The following is a 25,369-nucleotide window of genomic DNA, read 5'->3' as shown; positions in this document are numbered from 1 at the left end:
CAAAAGCCATGTATGATTTAGTAGTGAACTAGATGATGTTTTAGATGAATGATGGTTGTGTTAAATTGTTCCATTTCAGCTGTATATGGTATAGTGTTGTATTACTGAGTAAGGGTATGTAGACATTGTAACTTTGATGTTCCTAAATTAATTCAGGAAAAAGTTTGGTGCTGACGGCCATGTTGTCTTACTTTCTATTTTGAGGTATCTTGAATCCTTAACATACACTGATTATTTACCAATGAGGGATGTTTATAGTAACTTACTAGGACAGTTATTCACATTGCTGGTTTTATTGAGGTCATCTTTCTGAGTTAAGGAAAAAGCTGATGTCCAGTATTTCCTGTTTGTGCTCTGCCGTTCTCTAGGCTGGTCTGGTTCCCCGTGACAACCCAGAGCAGCTGATCATTGCCCTTGAGCCCGAGGCAGCCTCCATCTACTGCCGCAAGCTCCGCCTCCACCAGATGATTGACATTGGCACCAAGACCAACCAGAACGGTTACAGCCCCACTGAGAATGTAGGGGCAGGGATGACCCAGGGTAAATCCCACCCCCCGTCACCCCACAGGCCAATCAGAACATGAGCATCACATTGAACGTCACAATAATGTACCATGGTAGCATTTCATACAGTATGTGCCTCTGAAACTAATCTTGGACTATAGATTGGTTATTGGTCGACAAGCATGTTTATCATTCCAAAAAGAGTCAAATCTGTGTTTTTGTCTGTAGAATTCATTCTGGATAACTGTATTCACGATGGAGAGGTAGTGGTGGCCGGGGGAAACCGTCTTCCCACTCAAGTCAGGTCACAGGTTACTGCAGTGATATTGTACGTTTATGTAAAATGCTGCTAATAGTCAAACAACCAGTGCCTTCAATGAATCTTAAACATACATTTCCTCTCAACGGATAATGTGTATGGGACAATATCCTCAACCCTAACATAACTTTTATTTTCATATTCAGATACAAAAAATGCATGGACAAACACAAATCATCACATTCTCCATGTCTATTTGCTTTTGCTTATTTTTCCTAAAATGTGCACGAGCCCTTAAATACTATGGGAAAATTAGCCAACAAAAATGTACTGATATCTGAATGCACAAAAGGTCATTCAAATACTAAATAATGCCACCTTAGAACTGGTCCGTATTATCCAATGAAATCCAGTCTCATATTTGACACCCACATGAATCCGCAATAGCAAATGACCATAAACTCCCTCAAGCCTTTCCTCTCTCTCACTCATCGATCTTTTGTTTCGGTAAAGAGTTTTGGTTCTCCATAGATCATCTAAACAAGATATTTAGAAGCTTAGTGCCCTTGGGTCATATCTCGCTATGCTGTTGACTAGGGATAGGACTAAACCACACTCACACTAGCATTCACTTGCTTGAATGCATTTATTTTACGTTCAACAGCTTACCTTATGCGTATTAAGGAGGTTAAACCCCTGTACAGAAGCTGAAGGCTATATTATGGTTATATAGTAGCACTGTAGCTTTAGTTGGAATTCAATCTGATTCGCCCACACATACAGTAGAGGAAACCCTTTAGGACTACAGTAGATATGGTATACTGTCTTTAATAAGAACTGAGATGAGAGATGATGTACTGTACTGTATACATTAGTATTTTTGATGCTTATTACTCACTGCAACAATATGAAAACAGTATTTGCTCTATTTGCTACCTTAAGGTTCTTGGATGGAGATAATTGATTTGATTTCATGTTCATTGCCTCCATTATGGTTTACAATGCTAACCTCATGCTATTATAGAGCGGAAGAGCGGTGGCTCTTTGGAGAAGATGTTTTTCTTTAAAGACTCTCCAATGACCTGCTTTAAGCTGTGTCTAGTCGGCTTAGGTCCGGGGCTAACGCTATGATTATGAGCACATACTGTAAGACTTGCAGAGTTTATACAGTACCAGTCAAAAGTTTGGACTCACCTACTCATTCAAGGGTTTTTCTTTATTTTTACTATTTTCTACATTGTGGAATAATAGTGAAGACATTAACACTATGAAATAACACATATAGAATCATGTAGTAACCAAAAAAAGTGTTAAACAAATCGAAATATATAAGTTTACCTTGATGACAGCTTTGCATTCTCTCAACCAGCTTCATGAGGTAGTCACCTGGAATGCATTTCAATTAAAAGGTGTGCCTTGTTAAAAGTTAATTTGTGGAATTTCTTTCCTTCTTAATGTGTTTGAGCCAATCAGTTGTGTTGTGACTACATATGGGTGGTATACAGAAGATAGCTAGCTCTATTTGGTAAATGACCAAGTCCATATTATGGCAAGAACAGCTCAAATAAACAAAGAGAAACGACAGTCCATCATTACTTTAAGACATTGAAGGTCAGTCAATCCGGAAAATTTCAAGAACTTTGAAAGTTTCTTCAAGTGCAGTCACAAAAACCATCAAGTGCTATGATGAAACTGGCTCTCATGAGGCCTGCCACAGGAATGGAAGACCCAAAGTTACCTCTGCTGCAGAGGATAAATTAATTAGAGTTAACTGCACCTCGGATTGCAACCCAAATAAATGCTTCACAGAGTTCAAGTAACAGACACATCTCAACATCAACTGTTCAGAGGAGACTGTGTGAATTAGGCCATCATGGTCGAATTGCTGCAAAGAACCCACTACTAAAGGACACCAATAAGAAGAAGAGACTTACTTGGGCCAAGAAACGCGAGCAAGGGACATTAGACACGTGAAAATCTGTCCTTTGGTCGGATGAGTCCAAATTTGACATTTTTGGTTCCAACTGCTGTGTCTTTGTGAGACGCAGAGTAGGTGAACGGATGATCTCCGCATGTGTGATTCCCACTGTGAAGCATGGAGGAGGAGGTGTGGTGCTTTGCTGGTGACACTGTCTGTGATTTACTTAGAATTCAAGGCACACTTAACCAGCATGGCTACCACAGCATTCTGCAGTGATACGTCATCCCATCTGGTTTGCGCTTAGTGGGACTATCATTTGTTTTTCAACAGGATAATGTCCCAAAACACGCCTCCAGGCTGTGTAAGGGCTATTTGACCAAGAAGGAGAGTGATGGAGTGCTGCATCAGATGACCTGGCCTCCACAATCACCCAACCTCAACCCAATTGAGATGGTTTGGGATGAGTTGGACGGCAGAGTGAAAGAAAAGCAATCAACAAGTGCTCAGCGTATGTGGAAACTCCTTCAAGACTGTTGGAAAGCGTTCCAGGTGAAGCTGGTTGAGAGAATTCCAAGAGTGTGCAAAGCTGTAATCAAGACAAAGGGGGGCTACTTGGAAGAATCTCAAATCTAAACTATATTTTTGTTTGTTTAACACTTTTTGGTTACTACATGATTCCATGTGTTATTTCATAGTTTTGATGTCTTCACTATTGTTCTACAATGTAGAATATAGTATAAATAAAGAAAAACCCTTGAATGAGTAGGTGTGTCCAAACATTTGACTGGTACTGTGTTTCTCGTTTATCTTTACATTCTTGTAAAATGTTTTCCAAAATGATGCTCGTAGTGTCCCAAGTCTATATACTGGATTTTAGAACCGGCGACGACAATGTAGCGCCATCCAACGGAAATATCTTCTACTCTATCATCTGTCTTTCCATAATAATTATGGGAAATGTAGTTGGTTTGAAATGAACCCTTTGATATATGGTCAGTTTGTGTTTGAATTCAGTATCAATGCAGACGTCAGAGAAAGGTTGGACCAAAAGAAGGGGGCACAAGTCAATGTCCCCTCCCTAATGATGGTGTTTCCAACAGGAAGCTACAACTCTTTTCCAACTGAGGTGTTTTTATGTTGGAAGGAAGCCTACGGGAAGGGAAAGTGTACTCTCTGTCCAGCTGCTGCTGTTTCCTCCTTACATTAACTTTCCCATAATAGCCGCTCCTCTATTCGAGCAGCTTCCACCATAGCTAACTCATAATGTTCTCACAGCATTCCCGGAAAGTTATTTCTTCATTGTGTTTTGACATGTTGACGGAATAGTTAATGGTGACATAGATAGACCCCACTCTCACACCCTCCTGAGGACTAATGGGAGAAGGAAAGTCCTCCTTTCCCTTCATATTGTTTCCGCTCTATTGGAGAAAATGTCCTTCTGACATCTTGGTCGATGTGGTCATGCTACTACTACTGCTGTCCTCTTTTCAACCAGTGATTACAAGGTCCATATGCAATTAATGTAATCATTAGCCTGTAAGTACTGATCATAAGTGCATTCTCCAGTTCTGAACATTTAGAGTAGAATGTCCTTTCCTTGGCCAGCGTTCTCTCGTCCCTCTGCAGCTAACACATTTTTTTCCCCCATAGGAGGAACATTTCATCAGCATACAGTTGAAGTCGGAAGTTTACACACACTTAGGTTGGAGTCATTAAAACTCGTTTTTCAACCACTCCTCAAATTTCTTGTTAACAAACTATAGTTTTGGCAAGTCGATTAGGACATCTACTTTGTGCATGACACGAGTCATTTACCTAACAATTGTTTACAGACAGCTAATTTCATTTAAGTCACTGTATCACAATTCCAGTGTGTCAGAAGTTTACATACACTAAGTTGACTGTGCCTTTAAACAGCTTGGAAAATTCCAGAAAATTATATCATGGCTTTAGAAGCTTCTGTTAGACTAATTGACATAATTTGAGTCAATTGGAAGTGTACCTGTGGATGTATTTCAAGGCCTACCTTCAAACTCAGTGCCTCTTTGCTTGACATCATCGGAAAATCAAAATAAATCAGACAAGACCTCAGAAAAAAATTTGCAGACCTCCACAAGTCTGGTTCATTCTTGGGAGCAATTTCCAAACGCCCAAAGGTACCACGTTCATCTGTACAAACAATAGTAAACAAGTATAAACACCATTGGACCACGCAGCCGTCATACTGCTTAGGAAGGAGATCTCCTATCTCCTGCTTAGGAAGGATCTCTATCTCCTAGAGATGAACGTACTTTGGTGCAAAAAGTGCAAATCAACCCCAGAACAACAGCAAAGTACCTTGTGAAGATGCTGGAGGAAACCGGTACAAAAGTATCTATATCCACAGTAAAACGAGTCCTATATTGACATAAACTTAAAGGCCGCTCAGCAAGGAAGAAGCCACTGCTCCAAAACCGCCATAAAAAAGCCAGACTACAGTTTGCAACTGGACAATGACACCAAGCATACTTCCAAAGTTGTGGCAAAATGGCTTAAGGACAACAAAGTCAAGGTATTGGAGTGGCCATCTCAAAGCCCTGACCTCAATCCTGAAGAAAATGTGTGGGCAGAACTGAAAAAGCGTGTGCGAGCAAGTAGGCCTACAAACCTGACTCCGTTACACCAGTTCTGTTAGGAGGAATGGCCCAAAAATCACCCAATTTATTGTGGGAAGCTTGTGGAAGGCTACCTGAAGCGCTTGACCCAAGTTAAACAATTTAAAGGCAATGCTACCAAATACTAATTGAGTGTATGTAAACTTCTGACCCACTGGGAATGTGATGAAATATATCAAAGCTGAAATAAATGATTTTCTCTACTGTTATTCTGACATTTTACATTCTTAAAATAAAGTGGTTATCCACTTTATATTATATTAACTGACCTAAGACAGGGAATTTTTACTAGGATTGACTGTCAGGAATTGTGAAAAGCAGTTTAAATGTATTTGGCTAAGGTGTATGTAAACTTCCGACTTCAACTGTATATGCTAATAAAATACAGTTTAAATATAAAACAACAGAAAATGAAACACTAAATCCAAATAGTCTCACATTGGATTTGCTCATTCCTGCAAGTCAACACAGTTTCTGGGATGGGTACCTGCAGTTAGGCTATATGAACAGTTCTGGAGTTCTGCTGCTGACTTCACACATCCATCCTAGACATCATATAGCCCCATCATCCTGTCGCTTGACTTACATTGTATGACCCACACAGCTTCACCAATGCGCTTCCACCCTTCTCACGCTCGGTCATTCTCTCTCTGTCAATAACCAGCCAAGGAGCATGTCCGGAGCAAACGACAGAGCCGCACCTTTTTGGTGGAAAATGTCATAGGGGAGCTTTGGTCGGAGCTGGAAGAAGGTAGAGTCTCTCTCTTTTACGCTTCTGTTTCTCTCTCCCTCCTCCCTCTCTATACAGTAATTGCTCCTGCTGTTTCTTATGCTGCTGATCATGCATCGTGTTTGTTATTCGGTGCCCTGAAAAACAACAGCCTTATGTTTATTGAGTAGGAGGATCTACTCTACTTATTATCTTTCTAGTTTTTGCTAATAACCTCATGCTTTTACAGTCTAATCGATTACATTTCTCTACTAATCAAATGCTTCCTGTAGGTTTGGCTGGATGTTGACATGTCAATGATCGTATGGTTGATTACATGGTCACATGGTGATTACTGACCACTGTGACAGTGTGGGCATGGTGATAGTAGGTTATCTACTGTATAAAAAGACTGAAATCCAGTATAGCAATTGGCTTATCCTTTACCCGATACACTGTATCTAGTTCTCCAGTACCCACTTGGGGTTTTAGGGCGCGATAGCATCATGACTACTCATGTTTAACATCCACTGAGTGTGTCCCAAAAACAGAAGCCGCTTTTAGAGGAAATTATCAGAAGTCATGCTTCAGAGGCGTTATTGGCTACTACTATAGTCTTCTGCTCCTTCGCCTCCAATGACGTTTCTCTCTCTCCGTGTCCCCAGGTGACCGCTATGTAGTGGTTGACTGTGGTGGCGGAACGGTTGACCTCACGGTCCATCAGATTCGGCTCCCTGAGGGACATCTCAAGGAGCTCTATAAGGCCTCAGGTAAAGAGAGTGCTCAATGCTCAGATAGCAGCTCTCACTGAATTCATGTTACACTGAGATGGATCTAGGTAGTATCCTCGATTCAAAATAATCACATTCTTCTGGCTGTTCTATTACATTCTGGGGTGGCTGCATGTGTAAAGGACGTCACACTGCTACCTTAGTAAGTACCACTTCCCCCTAATTCGTCCCATTCCTGGCACAAACTTGGGACCTCTGCCTTGCTAGCACATGTGACCACCCTCCTGGAGTATCTTACCAGTCTGTGCCACGCGAAAAGCTAGCTGTTTGCTGGCGCAAGTGGGGAAACTTCAGGCTGAGCATCCCCATGAGCTATACATGGACTCCTAGTCTAAAAAAACTATTTCAAAGGCTTAATCAGGGTCCATGCATCCCCTCTGTTCTGTGGACTCGGTGTCATTTGAGCTCTTATTGACCGACACTCTTTTTCACTTCCTTAGGCGGTCCTTATGGCTCCATTGGTATTGACTATGAGTTTGAGAAACTCCTGTGTAAGATCTTCGGGCCCGACTTCATCGACCAGTTTAAGGTCAAGCGGCCGGCTGCCTGGGTGGATCTGATGATTGCGTTTGAGTCCCGGAAACGGGCAGCGGCCCCGGACAGGACCAACCCACTGAATATCAACCTGCCCTTCTCCTTCATCGACTACTACAAGAAGTTCAGAGGTCACAGTGTGGAGCACGCCCTGCGCAAGAGCAAGTGAGTGTGTGTGTGTGCATATGTGAGTGTGTGTATGATTGCAGAGGAGGTTTAGAGGATCGGTATAGGATACAGAATACACTGAAAGTCTAGAGCTCACCTCAACTCCCTATTGAGTGATTACCCGATTACCCAAGCATGTGTCTGAATAAGCATGTGTCTGAATAAGCATGTGCCTGAATAAGCATGTGTCTGAATAAGCATGTGTCTGAATAAGCATGTGTCTGAATAAGCATGTGTCTGAATAAGCATGTGTCTGAATAAGCATGTGTCTGAATAAGCATGTGCCTGAATAAGCATGTGTCTGAATAAGCATGTGTCTGAATAAGCATGTGCCTGAATAAGCATGTGCCTGAATAAGCATGTGTCTGAATAAGCATGTGTCTGAATAAGCATGTGTCTGAATAAGCATGTGTCTGAATAAGCATGTGTCTGAATAAGCATGTGTCTGAATAAGCATGTGTCTGAATAAGCATGTGTCTGAATAAGCATGTCTGTCGGATGTAATATACCTTTACTTGATGCATGTATCCAGGGGAATACACACACGTCTCCTCTGCAACAGATCTCAATTCCATTACCCAAACATTAAATGACCAACATATGACCATCACTATCGATTTGTTTGTGATACTGTGTGACAAATTAGATTAGGTACATTTTATTATCCCACCAGTGGAACTTCATTTGGGCACATGTGCTTAAAAACATAGGACATAATACCAAAACACACAATGCAATACGATACAGTAAAATGCATAGAAAATAGTGCAATACAAAATCTATTCAATGAGGATTACTTCGATCAATCTATCAGTTGTCCAGGCACTGGCAATGATTATCCATTATACAGTCTGAAACTGCCCAGTAAGCCAACCAGCGAATTCAGAATTCACCACAATTCCCCCTCCACCACCTTACAGTCAGCTCATTGACAGACGTGTCTATTGTACAATATAGTAGACTAGTGTCATTAGCTGACTAAGTATTCCCACTCTGGTTCATTCAGTTCAAATTGCCTTAGATAAGTCTAAAATGCTTTCTTCCTGCTTATACACGGTAGTATGTGCAGTAGTAGTGTTACTCTAATAAATGTTTGGATCAGTATGTGCACTCGAATTCACTAAAGATGACTGAATAACTTGAAATAAACGTTGCGTATATAAGACCTTGTCTCACTTTGATACTATCCTGTAGTCTGGCTGTTAAAAGTACTGTCTTACATTAGTATAGATTTTCATCCTGTATTAAACTCATGGGACCCTTAAAGACATTCAGACGCCAGAAACCTGAGCCTCCAGGGTCCTTGCGGGTCCTCTGACTCATAGTCATAACTGTAAATCATTTAGGATGTCTCACTGTGCCGCAATAGCCTTTCTGTGAAATAGAGAGATCACTGGCAAGCACACACTCACATCTAGGAGAATTCTCAAAAGATACCAGATGGATTCTATACACTCCTATAAGATATGTTACAATACAAACACTGAGTATACAGTACATGTAGAAAAACAGTGGTCTCATGAGAGCTATTGCATGGAGGCAGGCACTACTTATCTATTGTTCTCCTACAGTACATGTATTCCTATGTACATGCGTGAAATCTCCATACAGATAATTTACCAAGAAACACAATGGGTAAACATTCGTGAAAGATACAAGGATTTCATTATATTCATTCAGACTGTAAATCTTTTTGTTTCGTTTTTTACATGTCCTAAAGTCATTATAGGCCACCTACTGACGAAGGAGGAAGTCTGGTTCGGAGTGTATTGTAACAGTGCTTATACGGTAGCCTACCAATCTACTGGTAATCAGAGCAGCGTCAATAATGGAATGCTTATCTGTCCTCTCTTCTCACTGCAGTGTGGACTTTGTGAAGTGGTCCTCCCAGGGCATGCTGAGAATGAACCCTGATGCCATGAACGCCCTCTTCAAGCCCACCATAGATCACATCATTCAGCACCTCAGTAAGTAGCCACTATTACTAATAAAAAAACTATTTTCTTAAAGGGACTTCTTAGTACGGACACACATATACAGTATACTGGTAGTATCTGAAAGATATTGCCTGTTGTCATTCTATATTAGGAAGCCAAACCTTAGGTGTAGCAAGACTGCATCCTATTTAATGTTCAGCTGTTGGCCCTGCTGCTGTCTTGACAAAGTGACAAAGCTCAACTGACCAAGATGAATAAAGCATCAGCATACTGTATGTGAGCACGCCCAGCCTGGTCTCAGACTAGACGTAACATAGTACATTTGTATGATATGTTACATTTGGTATGGTTACATATAAAATAATGTTACTTAAGGCAAAAAATGAAAGTAGGGTGGTTGGTCGGGCTAGATGGGTTGACGTATAATGTGAACTAGCAACCCAAAGGTTGCGTGTTCGAATCTCATCACAGACAACTTTAGCTAATTAGCAACTTTGCAACTACTTAGCCTGTTAGCTAACCCTTCTCCTAACCTTAACCTTAACCCTTTAACCAAACTCCTAACCTTAACCCCTAGACTAGCTAACGTTAGCCACAACAAATTTGAGTTTGTAACATCTAATATATTTTTCAAATTTGTAACATATTATACAAATTGCAATTCATAATATATTGTACAAATTCCAATTCATAATATATCAAACAATTTGTAATTCGTAACATATACAAATTGTAATTCGTAACATATTATACATAATGGAGGATGGACATTCACAAATTAATACATACCAAATGAATACAATATAATACTAATTGTAATGTCCCGGATTTACATTTATTATGTTACGTCTACCACTGAGTCCAGGTTGGCACTCCACCCAGGCTGAATTGAAAGCATTCCCATCCCATTCTCCACTCAAGGATTTGAGATCCCAGAAGAGATTTCTGGGGAGTGCACACTGCATCCCAAGGTTTCCTCTCACTGTACAGTGAGCAGTCTTCCCAGTAGTCCCACCCAAAATAAACCAACCTACTTCAATTATGCATGCAGTGTTTTTGGACAGAGAGTAAGAAGTGGGTCACATTACTTTAGCATGGTCTGCTTGGAGTCTAATGAACTGTCTGATAACACTGGGGCTAAAACAGGAAATGTTGTCCTCTGGCATAACACATGCTATGCTATTGCCTGCAGAAAACTGAAATTGTATTAATGCTTCACATACTATAGAGTAAAACTCTAGTTGAATAACAACTCTTTCCATCTCAGCTGATCTCTTTGAGAAGCCGGAGGTGTCTGATATCAAGTTCCTGTTCCTAGTGGGCGGCTTCGCTGAGTCGCCCCTGCTGCAGCAGGCGGTGCAGAACATGCTGCAAGGACGCAGCCGCATCATCATCCCCCACGATGTGGGCCTCACCATCCTCAAGGGGGCCGTTCTCTTCGGCCTGGACCCCAGCATAATCAAGGTGCGCCGCTCGCCCCTCACCTACGGCGTGGGCGTCCTCAACCGCTACGTGGAGGGCAAGCACCCGCCCGACAAGATGCTGGTGAAGGACGGCACGCGCTGGTGCACCGACGTCTTCGACACCTTCATCACCTGCGATCAGTCCGTAGCCCTGGGTGAGACGGTGAAGCGCAGCTACACGCCCGCCAAGCCCAGCCAGCAGGTCATCGTTATCCACATCTACTGCTCGGAGAAGGAAGGCGTGGGCTTCATCAGCGAGCTGGGTGTGAGGAAGTGCGGCACGCTGCGGCTGGATGTGACCGGTACGGAGAGCACCGTCGTGCGCCGTGAGATCCAGACGCTCATGCAGTTTGGGGACACGGAGATCCGGGCCATGGCGGTGGATGTAGCCACTTCGCGTACCGTCAAGGCTAGCATCGACTTCCTCAGTCAGTAAATAGGGTGAAATGGAGCAATAAGGTCAAAGGGTCATAGGAAGTGAAACCTCCAGCAGCACACACACAATGAGCCAAGGGACAGTGGCTAGAATGTAGCAGTATATTGATCTTTGGGCCTGTTCAGATTAGCATGAGCGCTAGTTTGTTTCTACTTTAGCTGACTCCTTGGTCAGAAACAAACTAGCACTCAGGTTTTATCCCTGTGTACCATCTGTGTATCTAGTCTTAAGTGCAGGCTATATCGATGTGCTCTGCTCTAGAGATGTTTAGATTGGAGTATGTACAGAGATGCAACACAGCTTTGTACTATAGGCATATATTGCTATTGATACGTACAGCCTTGTTTCAGGTCCATTGTGTGTTATCTGTGGTTGTGTGCTGTAGCTGTGTTAGGTCATGGTAGGTTGATACTGTAGTACCCCCTATCTTGCAGCTCTTACAGCTACAACACTATGCTATGACACAATGCTCCACAAACCTATGTCCTCTCCAACCCTCGCTCATGGGACCAAATTTTCATAACTGCTATGACCATTAGGCATTTAAACCGAACTCCTGGGGTTTCCTTGAACAACAGTTAGAAACTATCATTCAGATGCTTATCCTACTCATCAGACCAGCGTTTTATTGAGTCAGGGTTGGAGAGCACCTGAGATGAGGGAAGGCAGTGGTTCTCCAACAAAAACACTCCACTTGATCAGTTAAACTTCACAGGATAGCTTTCAAATCTGTATTTATCTCTACCGTCTCCTGTGGTTAGGCATGAGATGCCATAGAAAGGAGTTATATTACCTTATGAAAACAAACTTGGTGCATTAGCTTTTAAAATACATTTGAAGTCATGGAAACTCAGTTCATTTTTGGTCAAATGTAAGCAGATGGTCTCATATCCTGTCAACAATATCTGTTTAAGGCAAAGGTTGGCTTCTAAATGTGGCTTATTCAGCACTGCAAACACATCTATGTGTTAGAAACATAGAGAGACTAACAACTAGCTGTTTAGACGTCAGGCTTGATTGTCAAGACGTTCTATCATTTCTTACCAACAATGTAAAAATCCACCTCACTGTTTTAACATGTTGCGCTGATCCACAACAACATATAAATCCGAGAATGTGAAAAGTGGCAGAGTTGACATTGCTGCTAGCTGAACCGGCAAACTGATTTGAATATAGCCATTGCGATGTGCTTTGTGGTTGCCTTCATTTGTTATGCTTATGAGACGACAGAGGACAACAAGTCCCTGAATTTCCTTCTTGAATATCTGAAATTCAGGAGATTGTGTCGGCCGTTGAAAAGGAAAGATGAAATTGAAAATATGTTTATTTCTGTAAATACAGTATTTAAATATTGTACAGATTTTTAGCGTTATGATTTTAGCAGCTTTAGAACCGAGAGTATGTATGCTTTCGCACAGACACCTTTTTCCATTATTCTCACCAGCCATAGCATGTGAGTCGAGGCAGAATTTGAATGCCGCGTTCATCGACAATGAGTGAAAGTGAGCATTGAAAGAGACCTTGAATACCTTTCCTTAAAACATGAGTGGTTCTTGTTCTGGAACATGGAGTTTCTGTGGGTTGGGCAAATATTTGTGTTTGCTTTGTAACTATTCAATTTGTATTTAGTTCAATGTTTACAATAAAATGACTGTCCCAATTCGGCTTTTGAAAAACCTGTATTCAAAATATCAATAGCAAATATTTGTTGGGGTCTTTCTAACTACAGTAATTGGCAAATCATACTGACAGACATACTGACAGACACCAGGTCAACCACCCTGCAAATAATATAAAATGACAGTTCCAAATCATTGTCTTTCTTCCCCAACAAATGTAATGCAAGAGCAAAAAAACCTTACAATTGCAAGGTATTGTTCCTTACCACAATTTAACTCAACCATTTACATTTTTGTGCCGTGCTTCCATTTGAAATTTGTTTCAAGGATGCAGCTACCGGAAGCTGCTGTTGAAAGTATTATCCCCTAAATCAAGTATTGATGGAAGGAAACAACGCAATAAAAAACAACTTCATATTTAAACATATAGATACAATAAATTACACTGGATTTACACTGGAGAAGAAAAAAAGTTTATGGCCCAACATACAATCATTTACCCAAATGAATGCCTAACATAAGATGTGATGTCAAAACTATTCAGCATATAGACACAATTCATGTCCCTAGTCTTGATTCAAGACAGAGGTAGTATATTACTCACTAGGAACTGGGTTTGGATTTGAATTGATTTTGTTCCCTACAATAGCTGTTGTTTGCAGATGCACTCAATTTGAGTGGTTGGTAACACGGTATAACGCAGACGATGCATGATAACCTTAAAAGAATGTTTATGGTCTTCCAGCAGTGTTCCTCTCTGAGAACCCTACACTGAGGATTTAAAACTAATGTAAGCTAGATTCTCACAGAAAAACTCTGTTAATTTAAGTTGGTCTCCCTTGACTTGTTGACGTGGAAAAAGTGCACAAGCTTTGATCCCTGATGCTGCCTTTGGCACTCTCCTGCAATGCACGTTTTGCATGATTAAATCTTTACAAATGAGGAGAAAACAATATCTAACCACACTTTTTTTTTTTAGGTTTGAGGGTTAGGTATGGTGATAATGTTACACCACCACGTGTGGAGAAAAGCGTGGCCTTTTCAACTCTAGATGTAATGACAAATGAATAATGAACTGCGAAGGAAATGTTTTGACATGTTCATGGCATGTCCCAAGTCAATCATCTCGCACACTCTTATCACAGCAGATCTGCTCAATCTCCATCCTAACAACTAGTAACAGGCTAATCTATCAACCCTTTCCTCATCCTCACGGAGTACAATGGATGACTATTGAGTTGAAGGAAAGAAAAACACAGCATTTGTTTCTTTAATGTATTGCTACTTTGATAAATATCATGCATTTCGTGCCGCCTTCAGTATTATGTAATGCACAATATACTGTATGTAGCGGGTTTATATTCAAAGCTAAGTCCGAATTGTATGAAGACATGTTTAGCTGAAGTTCGCATCGTATTGAGTTTATAACGCAGCAGAATATGACAATTGGCACCTTAAAGAGAGTAAATATTTCAAATTCTATGAAGTGTCATTTATTAACCTGTAATTGAATGGGTGGGAGGAGACAGTTAAGGAGCATCAGTGTAGCTAGCTTCTGCATACTATGACAGAAAGTGCTTAACTCTTTATCTAGAACTTACAATATTACAGGACATGAAAGTTCACTGCTACTTGATTCTATGCTTGCTGTAGAACAAATTACTTCACTATTCAACCAAAATTGCCACTCTTAAATGTTTCACAAATCATACCTTTTTCAGTTTATCCTTGGGTGTACGCACATGTGATTTTTCTACTGTTGAGTTACAAGTTTCCTGCTCTTACTATTTTCACTCAAATGAGTTGTATTTCAATGCCAAGTATTCACAGCCAAACTGTCATCCAATAAAATGTGTATTTCAAAGAATATCTGACTACCTGTCGTTGTTCTTTGCTGGTTTCATGACATGCTACACATGCCTCATCAAAAAGACTTCCCACATCAAAAAGTAACAGGGGAAGAAGGAAACAGACTATATCATACCTTTTAATTACCTTATTTATAATTTGCATGTTTATTTAGGCCAAGATGGCAAGGTGCCAGTGCAGTTGCTATAAACAGTCACTGCTGTTTTATCACTAATATTGGAAACAACAGCTACAATGTATTCTGCAATAAAATCAACGTTTGGAAACCCAATTCAAGCTAATTCATATTTTTCTATGTGTTCTATTCAGTGTTAGCACAATTTGATGAGGTATATCCAAAGCAGCCACAGATTTGTACATGGGTGTGACCAATTTGGGTCTGTGCCCTCGGGCTGAGTAGGAGCCGAGAATAAGAATATCAGAAAAGCAACACTGCTCTCCAGTGGATATTTTGGTCACACTTTATCTGGGTACTCCGGATACTCCATCTGTAGATGCTCTACATGGTCATAGCATCAACAAACTATCTGTTGATAAGCAACTGCGTGAAACGGTTATGTTAGGGTTAGAATAAGGGTTAGGGTAAGGGTTAGGATAAGGGTAAATGTTAGGACAAGGGTTAAGGTTAATAGATGGAATATCCAAATAAAGTGTTACCAACATTTGTTGAAACTACAGTACCTGAGACTACGTAACACAGCATTGAAATGATGGGATAACTAGTACGTTGCTATGCAGTAGTGATACCCTGCTTCACCACCTGTGACTTGTTTTGGGGATTTTCGCAACGGACGATTCCAACTCAGTGCACAGGAGGTTGGTGGCACCTTAATTGGGAAGAACAGGGCTCGTGGTAATGACTGGAGCGGAATCAGTGGAATGGTATCAAATACATCAAACACTTGGTTTCTATGTGTTTGATGCCATTCCATTTGCTCCTTTCTGGTCATTATCATGAGCCGTTCTCCCCTCAGCAGCCTCCACTAACTCAGTGGTCTATATCTCTATGATAATGACAGCTCTAAATTATTTCAAACTTTGCTGCTCGTCTGTTTCTGATCTCTCCACCCGGGCCAGAACAGTGTATTAGGAGAAAGAACAGTTGATCCAAAATAAGCTCCAGCTGTTTTTTGTTGTTGCTGAAATTGAAGACTCATTGACGTGTGCAGTGTCGAGTTGTGACGTTATGGAGACATGGGTTCATAACTGCCGGTACCTATTAGGCCTAATGGCTTTGGAGTGCCTTGTGTTCAGTTGTACTCATATAGTACAGCGAGGATTTTTATTTTTAAAAATCCCAGGTTTAATAACAGAGGTTGCGAAATAAGCACATGCCTCAAACCAACCTCAATGTGCTATTCTCCACTCCAGGGGTTCTCAAAGTGGGGTCCGCAGGAGTACTGCATTTCATTTCTTTATATGAATATTACTAACAACAGATGAAAGGAATTTTGGCCAATGGATCCGTGGAATACATTGAGGGTTTAATACAACACAATAAAACTGCAAAGTTCTCTCTGCCTTATTGCAAAATGTGTAGAATTGCAGGATATTAGCTTTAAAGCTGCAACAACAAAAAATATCTCTGCCCCATTAAACAAATTGTAGAAATGCAGTAAATGTGCTTGAAAATTGCTCAATTTTCTCTCCAATGCCATGGGCCTTTAAAATGTTTCTTCCCAGGGCCCAAGACATGGTTCATCAGGCTATGCACTGCCAAAGTCATAGCAAAACTCATTGTATGCCATTTTGTTGTGTTCTGATTATGTGGGTTTCCCTGATTAATTTTCTATCACAAAAGGGGTCCCCGGGCCCAAAAAGTTTGGGAACCCTTCCTCTACTCAGCTTGCAGATTAAAAAGTCCACTGCTAAATTGTAGTTAGCCTCAAGCGCCCTCGCTAATGATCCAACAATCTGAATATGAAACTAAACACTTCTTATTCAACCACTGTGTGCATTTAGGAGCGAGTGTGTTATTCTAACAGGAGTGTTTGTGGAGAGGCTCTCAACCCCACACAGGGCAAGGTTGTTTTTAGTTGTTGGATGTGTGCGAGGGGGATGGGTAGGGTGAAGGATAGGATAGGTGCACTGGTTATCTCCAAAATGGCTGGAAAGTAGGGCAGTTGCTACGGCACTTTCAAGGGGAAACTCTCAAAGTAGGCCCTTGAGTTGCTGGTTTGATCCCTCCCACACATTCACACACTCATATATTCTGTCAGGAAAGCAGTGAGATTTGGAGCTGGGAGCTCAACATGTTTTCATTCCAGCGTGATGTTGCGGTTGATGTTCATGCCTGAAGTCTCACAGTTCTTCACACGTTTTCATTCCATTTGGGGCACGTTTGTGCTCTGCTGGGCCGTTCTCCCCTCTGTCAGGTTACCTAGCCATCATTTGATTTAATTAGTATTTGTTTGCTCAGCAGACACCCTTATCTATGAGATGAGTGTCACTGCATGTTGATGAGAGGTCTGTTTGGGTAACATCCCTCCACACACAAACATACCTGCACACCATAGGAGACTGCTGAGGAAGGCTCATAATAATGGTGGGAATGGAGTAAATGGAATGGTATGAACACATATGTAAAGCATGTGTTTGATACCATCTCATTAAAAATTAATTCCATCAATTAAATTTAGCCAGGCCTCCCCAATGAAGGTGCCACCAGCCACCTGTGCTGCACACACACATATACACAGGCACATACATACATACAAATTGTGTACATGAGAGGAATGGCACTCCTTACTGTAATATATTCCAACAACAGAATCCAGTGTTGGAAAGAGTCAAGACAGTTTTATTGGACTGGATGGCTCACTGAACATGCGACTGCACGTGTGTATTTTTTGAGTGCGGGCTTTATATAAATAACTGTTAGATATTCTAGTAAAGTCATGGCATAGTAAAGTCAGACCAGCAACCCTTTGTTCCTAATGTGGGGGCACCAACTACAATTTGAGGAGGCCTTACCCACTACGGAGTAGTCCTAGTATGTTTAGGACAGGTACAGCTACAAAATGATTCTGGTGAGCTTTTTCCATTTGCCAGGAAACATCCTAATCCCTTTATCAGTCTATGATAATCTAGATAAACCACATCCCAACCCAATAAAGGAAACCCAAATACAATCAGGTTTTTGCTAAGCAATGATTTTGAAGATTGGTATTCAAGGAGTCCAACCAAGCCATTATCTCGTCCAACCATTACCTAATTCAAAGTTACCAAAACCTCTCTCTGTCATTCATATAGTAGCATCCTTTTGTATACACATCCAATTATATAACTGCAGACACATGGAAAAATCTGTTCTCTGTCATCTGTCGTGTTTTCCCCTGTTTTAAGTATACCTTGCTAATGCTTGACCTGTGTGTGCTTTGTTAGCTACAAAGCCACCCCCAGAGCCCTGGGAGCACTGATCAAAATGAAACACTGTCATCCACAAATTCCCTCAGGCAAACAGACATAATTACTGGAATTAGCTAGCTATTTTGTCATTAGCCTCTGCATTCAATGAGCCTATTAAAAAGAAATCGAAAAGATAGACAGTGACGGATGTCTAGGGCGGATTTGAAGACACAAGCATCCCCCCCCCACGCCTTAGCCCCATATTCAATGCTATGTTTAATACCATAATGTAGTCATTCTCGGGGCTGTGGCTCTGCGGATTGTTCTGATTGGTATTGTGTGAGTGCTGATGGCTCGACTCTGTTTAGTCACCGCATACAAATGCACTTTGTTTAGCGTTCTGATGAAAATGGCAGCTTGCCTTTTAATGCTGTATTTTCCCCAGCCATAATCACAGGGTGGGTATTCAAATAAATGAAGACAAAACAATGAGACCCAATCAGGATTTGCTAAGCTGGTGAAAGGCCAGGGACACGTTAATGAGAGTTGTGAAGACACTAGGCCTCTTGGAAATACACGTATGACACATTAGGCAGACTTTCTGGCTGGCTGCACGTTTTGTCTAAATGGGAAAAGGAGCGACATGATACTAACGTGTAATTTAGTGTAGATTTGTGTTTGCACAAATGCAGCCCCCAGTCTTTCAACATTTAGACTAATAAAGAGACGCAGAACTTTCTTCCTGTAGGCATGATGTGAACACACAAAATCAGGATTTCAACCTGACTCTGCATATTCTTTCCTATGATAGCTTATACATATTTTTTTTTTGCCATTCTAAGGATTACTTTGTCCTTGAACAGGTCGGGATATATGTCTGTCCTTTTTCTTCCACTCATGTTGCTGCAATGCTTCATTGTGTAGATGTATTTCACTGCAGCTGCCGTACCCAACTGTAGAAACAATTAAAGATGCTGTAACTTCATTGAAAAGTACAGGATGTCATGTTGTGCTTCACTCAGGTCCGCATGGTTTAAGGGTCTGAAGCACCATCTCACGCACCATCTCGTTTCCACAGAACAAAAAGCTGCAACAGAGAGATATGGTGAGCCAGTGGAACATGAATGGACAAATGTTTATCACAGATGACGGTCCTATACTGCCCTCTAGGGTTTTACAGAGCATACATCTTTCAGAGAGCTGCTTTTTTTTCTCAAAATTATAACTTGTTATACAGTGGGGTAAAACATATTTAGTCAGCCACCAATTGTGCAAGTTCTCCCACTTAAAAAGATGAGACAGGCCTGTAATTTTCATCATAGGTACACTTCAACTATGACAGACAAAATGAGAAAAGAAAATCCAGAAAATCACATTGTAGGATTTTTAATGAATTTATTTGCAAATTATGGTGGAAAATAAGTATTATGACAAATAATGACAAAGCAAAAACAGGTTTAGAAATGTTTGCACATTTATTCAAACAAAAACAGAAATATCACATTTACAGGTATTAAGACCCTTTACTTTGTTGAAGCACCTTTGGCAGCGATTACAGCCTCAAGTCTTTTTGGGTGCTTCAAGCTTGACACACCTGTATTTGGAGAGTTTCTCCCATTCTTCTCTGCAGATCCCTGCAAGCTCTGTCAGTTTGGATGGGGAGCGTTGCTGCACAACTATTTTCAGGTCTCTCTAGGGATGTTAGATCGGCTTCAAGTCCAGGCTCTGGCAGGGCCACTCAAGGAAATTCAGAGACTTGTCCCGAAGCCAATCCTGCGTTGTCTTGGCTGTGTGCTTAGAGTCATTGTCAGGTTGGAAGGTGAACCTTCACCCCAGTCTGAGGTCCTGAGCGCTCTGGAGCAGGTTTTCATCAAGGATCTCTGTACATCTTTCCCTTAATCCGGACTGGTCTCCCAGTCCCTGCCTCTGAAAAACATCCCCACAGCATGATGCTGCCACCACGCTTCATTGTAGGGATGGTGCCAGGTTTCCTCCAGACGTGATGCTTGACATTCAGGGCAAAGAGTTCAATATTGGTTTCATCAGACCATAGAATCTTGTTTCTCATAGTCTGAGAGCCCATGAGGTCTGTCATGTGCCTTTTACTGAGGAGTGACTTCCATCTGGCCACTCTACCATAAAAGCCTGATTGGTGAAGTGCTGCAGAGATGGTTGTCCTTCTGGAAGGTTCTCCAATCTCCACAGAGAAACTCTGGAGCTCTGTCAGAGTGACAATCAGGTTCTTGGTCACCTCCCTAACCAAGGTCCTTCTCCCCCGATTGCTCAGTTTGGCCAGGCGGCCAGCTCTAGGAAGAGTCTTGGTGGTTCCAAACTTCTTCCATTTAAGAATGATGGAGGCCACTGTGTTCTTGGGGACCTTCAACGCAGCAGATCTGTGCCTGGACACAATCCTGTCTCGGAGCTCTACGGACGATTCCTTCGACCTCATGGCTTGGTTTTTGCTCTGACTTGCACTGTCAACTGTGGGACCTTATATAGACAGGTTTGTGCCATTCAAAATAATGTCCAATCAATTGAATTTACCAAAGTAGGACTCCAATCAAGTTGTAGAAACATCTCAAGGATGATAGATTGAAACAGGATGCACCGGAGCTCAATTTCAAGTCACATAGCAAAGGGTCTGAATACTTATGTAAATAAGGTATTTATGTTTTTTCATTTTTAATAAATTTGTAAAGGTATTTATGGGGTATTGCGTAGCTTAATGATTTTTTTTTTTTTATCCATTATAAAATGATGCAGTAACGTAACAAAATGTGGAAAAAGTCAAGAGATCTGAATTACTTTCCGAATGAATACTCCCGGGGATGTTCGATTGGGATGCGATCCAAAGCAGGGATAAACTGCCATTAATATGGACAGCTGCATTCCCTCCCATAGAAATCATGGGGGACGCCCGTCTGCTGCAGTCTTCGCTGAACCCAATCCCGGCAAATCAACTTCTAAAACCATAGAAACAGTTCACAGCCATATCAATGTCATGTACAACAGGTGCGTGCATGCCCCCCCCCCCCTCCCCCCCAGGACAGTCTTTGCAGCCAGCGATGTGCCTCCCCATCCCATGTGATAGCCTAGAGTAGTTTGTTAATGGAGGACAGCCACCCAGCCTTGGCCCCCTAACAACTCAGTGCAACTCCAGTAAGTCGGGGAAGACTTTCAAACCCAAATAAAGAAAACAGTTACGGAGTCAAAACCTGTATCCCGTAGAGCCTTCAGGGTTTACGAGTCTGTCATTGTAGTACTTGAAGGATCAGAGATGGTTGCAGGCAACAACATTGCGCGTGTCTGGCACAATAACAAAGGGGTCAAAGCAGAGAGAGGGATGGGTGAAGGTCATGGGCTATGTTGTAGTCTCCCAGCATAGGGCAAGCACCAGGGGCTTTCAGATCAAAAGCTGTGGCGCCATCTTCCACCCTTCTCTACAATCAAAAGTGAAAGATTCAGCTGTGCTGGCCCCCAAGGCAGCAGCACATATCTGAAGGAGCCTGCCACCATTTTTGAAAATATTTGTCCAGACCGGTTCAATCGAAAAAAACTGGTGTTCTTTATGGTTTTACCATTGGTACCATTCCAATATTCCAGGGGATACATTTTAAGATGGCCAGACGAGAAAATGTGTGAGTCATTGTGTCATGGAGTGCCTATGATGCTAGTTCTGACCTTGGTGGGTAATCTTACACTACATAGGAAGTTACATTACGTCAACTTGTAACGAACGGCTGGTTAATAGATTGGGGTCTCTATTCACTGACGGTCTTTGGCCATTCATACATCGATCAAGTGACACCATTCATTACTATGTGAGGACTCAATAGCGCATTCAAGCCAAATGAAGTCTTAAGATAGTGTCTCATGGAGGCATAACATGTGCAGTTTGAGCTAATCCATGAAGTGATGTTGCTGGCTAACTCAGTGATGCCACCTCTCATTGAGTAGCTCAAGTTGAAGGCCAACTGGGGTACTGCAGGTTGCCATTAGCAACTCAATTATCCTTATAACTTATTCTGTGTGCAATTTTGAAGTTATCAGTTCAATGACATTAATCTGGTTTATTAGAAGCAAATATTTGTATCATTTTATTTCGTTTTTTTAAGAAGATTGTCATTTTTCCATTTGCTGTAAAGGGGCGGGATCCTGTTTTCCGCTAACAATGCCTGCAGTACTGCAGTTGGCATTCAACTTCTGTAGCTTCAATGAGGGGGCAGTCTTTCTCCCCTGGCTCTATTTAATCCGTATCACAGAAGTTCAGCATTAGTGTTATTGAAATTTAAAGGCAATGTTCCGGCGTTAGCGGAGACTGCATTCACGTTGCCAGATTTTTTTTTCCTCATTTTGTCTGTCATAGTTGAAGTGTACCTATGATGAAAATTACAGGCCTCTCTCATCTTTTTAAGTGGGAGAACTTGCACAATTGGTGGCTGACTAAATACTTTTTTGCCCCACTGTACATTTCTATCACGCAATCGGGAGTTATTTTCCCTTGCGGTTGATCCTCATCTATCTTCACCTTATAAGCATTTTTCCCCAATTCTACAGATTTCAAGACACAGTACAAATATGCGTCAGTTCTCCCCTTCCCAAAGGCAGTCAATGTCCACACTGGTAGAGACAATGTTCTTGTCACAGCCAGGCATGTGCTCTCCTCCGTTAGGGTAGAAGTCAATATGGCCAACAGCCTGAGATATGCCCTTGTCTGAAATAAAAAGGATGATTTAGTTTTATGCTGTATTCCGCTCGTATGAACATAAATATTTTGTATAAAATCAATTGCATTGTCGCATCAAGACTGTATAAAGCCTTATGCTCTTGTTTTACAGTGAGCTGGGTTCTTGAACACAAGTCATAGCTACAAATGTAAACCAGGGTATTCGTCACACTCAAACAGTGCACTTTATTTTGATATTTAAAAACAGCCATTGTGTCCCATACCAACATAAGGGATGAAGGGCAGTGTGTCAGTGTGAATGACATCTACAAATGTGGCATCGGAGGCGTCCAGGTGCACCGTGGCAATGAGGCCCTGGAAGCAGGGCTGTGCTGGGTCCAGCCCTGAGAGAGGAGGACACACAAACATACAACCTCTAACTCAGAATATCAGTCAATCACTTTACGTTACGTTTTCAACAAGGGTTATATGGCTCAGAATAGGAGTTGTGGCTTGGGACCTGGGTTTCAACGCATTACGTAGCTCCATGACGATGTATACATGTGCTTAGCTAAGATCTGACCTGTGATGCGTCCTAGCCTGCTGATCCTGCGGCCCACCTCCCCAGCAGTGTGTGCTCCCAGATTGTCCGATAACATGGACCATGCTAGCCTTCGGCCAGTAGACATCCTGTGACAGAAAGTGTTAGGGTGAGCGTTGGAGTGATAATGCTGTCTTTCAACCGAGAACGCTCTGTTTGCTGTGTGTGACAATTCCCCTTTATTCTGCAGTTGTGCGTCCATGTTGCCGCAACAGAAATAGATACGTTTTTAGGCTTAAACATTCTTGAGCTGTGAAACAACATATAGACAGTCACGTGCACGTGTAGACAGTCAGGGTCAATTCCAATATTATTTCAAATTTAATTCACTTATGGAGTGGAGAATTTGTTGAATTCAATTACAACTACAACAATCTGAAAGTTATAGAATTAGACTACATTAGAATGGTGGAAAATGTCACTCCGGAATTGAAATTCAGTATTTTTACATTTCCCAGCTAAACTAATGCAAATAAATATAAAGGAAATAATGCAATTATAGAAAGTTTGCTGCAGGATTTGAACGCTTAAAGTGGATTGACGCAGCCTTGTGTCAATCTAATTTAAATGATTACTTCCTCATCAAATTCCATCAGTTTAACTAGATATGTCCATTTTTGTATGGGCTGTGTATCATTCCACCGCATCCGCCCATGTCAGCCTTCCACAGCTGCGATGGAAAGTGGGAGAGCTACAGAACTGTTTGTCAGACCAGGAGACATCCCGAAAATCGGTCTCATGAAAACGTCTGTGGCATTCCGAAAGGTTTGACCTAAAAACTAATATGACAACTATGGAAACATGACTCACAATGGTGTTCTCAGTTTTGTCACGGTACTCGTCTGAAGTTAACCCAGTACCAAAAACATAATAGAAGTGATTTCGTTCCTCCCACCCTTAAAGGGGTCAAATACATGTCCATTTTTTTTAAAGTAATTCCTGAGCCTTCTTATTTCTCCTAGATATAGGTCAGAGACTTCAAAACCTTATGACTTCCTTTGATGGTCTTTTGCCGTTTAGGAACGTGTTACTCAATGCCTTTCAATGGGCTATAGCAGCAAAGGTCAAATTCTATATTTTATCAAATTGTAAATATATATCTACACAAATGAATTTAAACAGCTAAAATATCCATACTATATCTTAAAATAATTCCATACGATAGCTTAGTGGAATTTGAATTGAATAAAATGTACAGGGAAAGGGAATTGAATTAGAATTTGTGGAATTAACACCAACCCTGTGTATACAGTACCTATGGTCCAGACAGTACTTACCCAGAAGACGTCAATCATGTGGGCCACCTGGGCGTCAACGACTCAGATGTTATTGGCTGCCTGTGTGCAGAGGGTCACCCCACACCCCTTCTTCCAGTCCACACAAATGCAGTTGACCTCTTCCTCTGTCAGTATGGTCTGAGAACACAAACATGACATCAACCCCACAATGGGAACGGCTGTTCCCGGTGTTAACTATTGCTTACTTCCTTGGTGTTATCCAGAGAACCACCCTCTCACCCAAAAATAAAATATCAAGCATAGTACACAAGTCACATTGGGAGGGACTCAACGTGTAGTCCCACTCAGACTAGAACTGAACACTGCCTACTTTGCACATGTCAATAAGCCAGTTCTCGTCACCCTTGTCAAAAAAGCATTATTATTTACCATACTCTCTGTAAGAAATGAATAAGTAACCAGTACTATTAACGACAGACATTTGTGCTGAATCGGTTTGCTCTTTTAACGTACACTGATCTGGGCTACTCTTCTGTGTCTGGGAAACAGGCAGTTGGAGGAGTCAGATGTCACATACTATTGTGTACATACTATAGCATCAGTTCATATCAAGGCCAAAATATACACCATCTATATGCAGTAGCATTATAAC

General features: G+C 41.5%; 1 protein-coding gene and 1 pseudogene across 2 annotated transcripts in view; one reads left to right on the top strand and one right to left on the bottom strand.

Moving 5' to 3' along the window:
* Positions 1-14,862, top strand: part of LOC139381363 (heat shock 70 kDa protein 12A-like) — a 44,668-nt gene extending 29,806 nt beyond the window's left edge. Inside the window, exons 7-12 of one of the 2 annotated variants that reach the window (XM_071124834.1) lie at positions 369-540; positions 6,003-6,089; positions 6,713-6,817; positions 7,279-7,537; positions 9,404-9,507; positions 10,745-14,862. In XM_071124834.1, coding sequence (XP_070980935.1) covers positions 369-540; positions 6,003-6,089; positions 6,713-6,817; positions 7,279-7,537; positions 9,404-9,507; positions 10,745-11,376 — 1,359 coding nt within the window. In that variant the 3' untranslated portion in view covers positions 11,377-14,862. The remainder of the gene's footprint in view (positions 1-368; positions 541-6,002; positions 6,090-6,712; positions 6,818-7,278; positions 7,538-9,403; positions 9,508-10,744) is intronic. The other variant, XM_071124835.1, reaches the window with a different exon arrangement.
* A 6,558-nt stretch (positions 14,863-21,420) lies between these two features.
* Positions 21,421-25,129, bottom strand: LOC139381997 (inactive pancreatic lipase-related protein 1-like; annotated as a pseudogene).
* Positions 25,130-25,369: the final 240 nt, after the last annotated feature.

The sequence above is a fragment of the Oncorhynchus clarkii genome, chromosome 23 (assembly GCF_045791955.1).
Source record: "Oncorhynchus clarkii lewisi isolate Uvic-CL-2024 chromosome 23, UVic_Ocla_1.0, whole genome shotgun sequence".
In the NCBI taxonomy this organism is placed as follows: Eukaryota; Metazoa; Chordata; class Actinopteri; order Salmoniformes; family Salmonidae; genus Oncorhynchus; species Oncorhynchus clarkii.
This window is presented reverse-complemented; position numbering and strand designations above follow the sequence as displayed.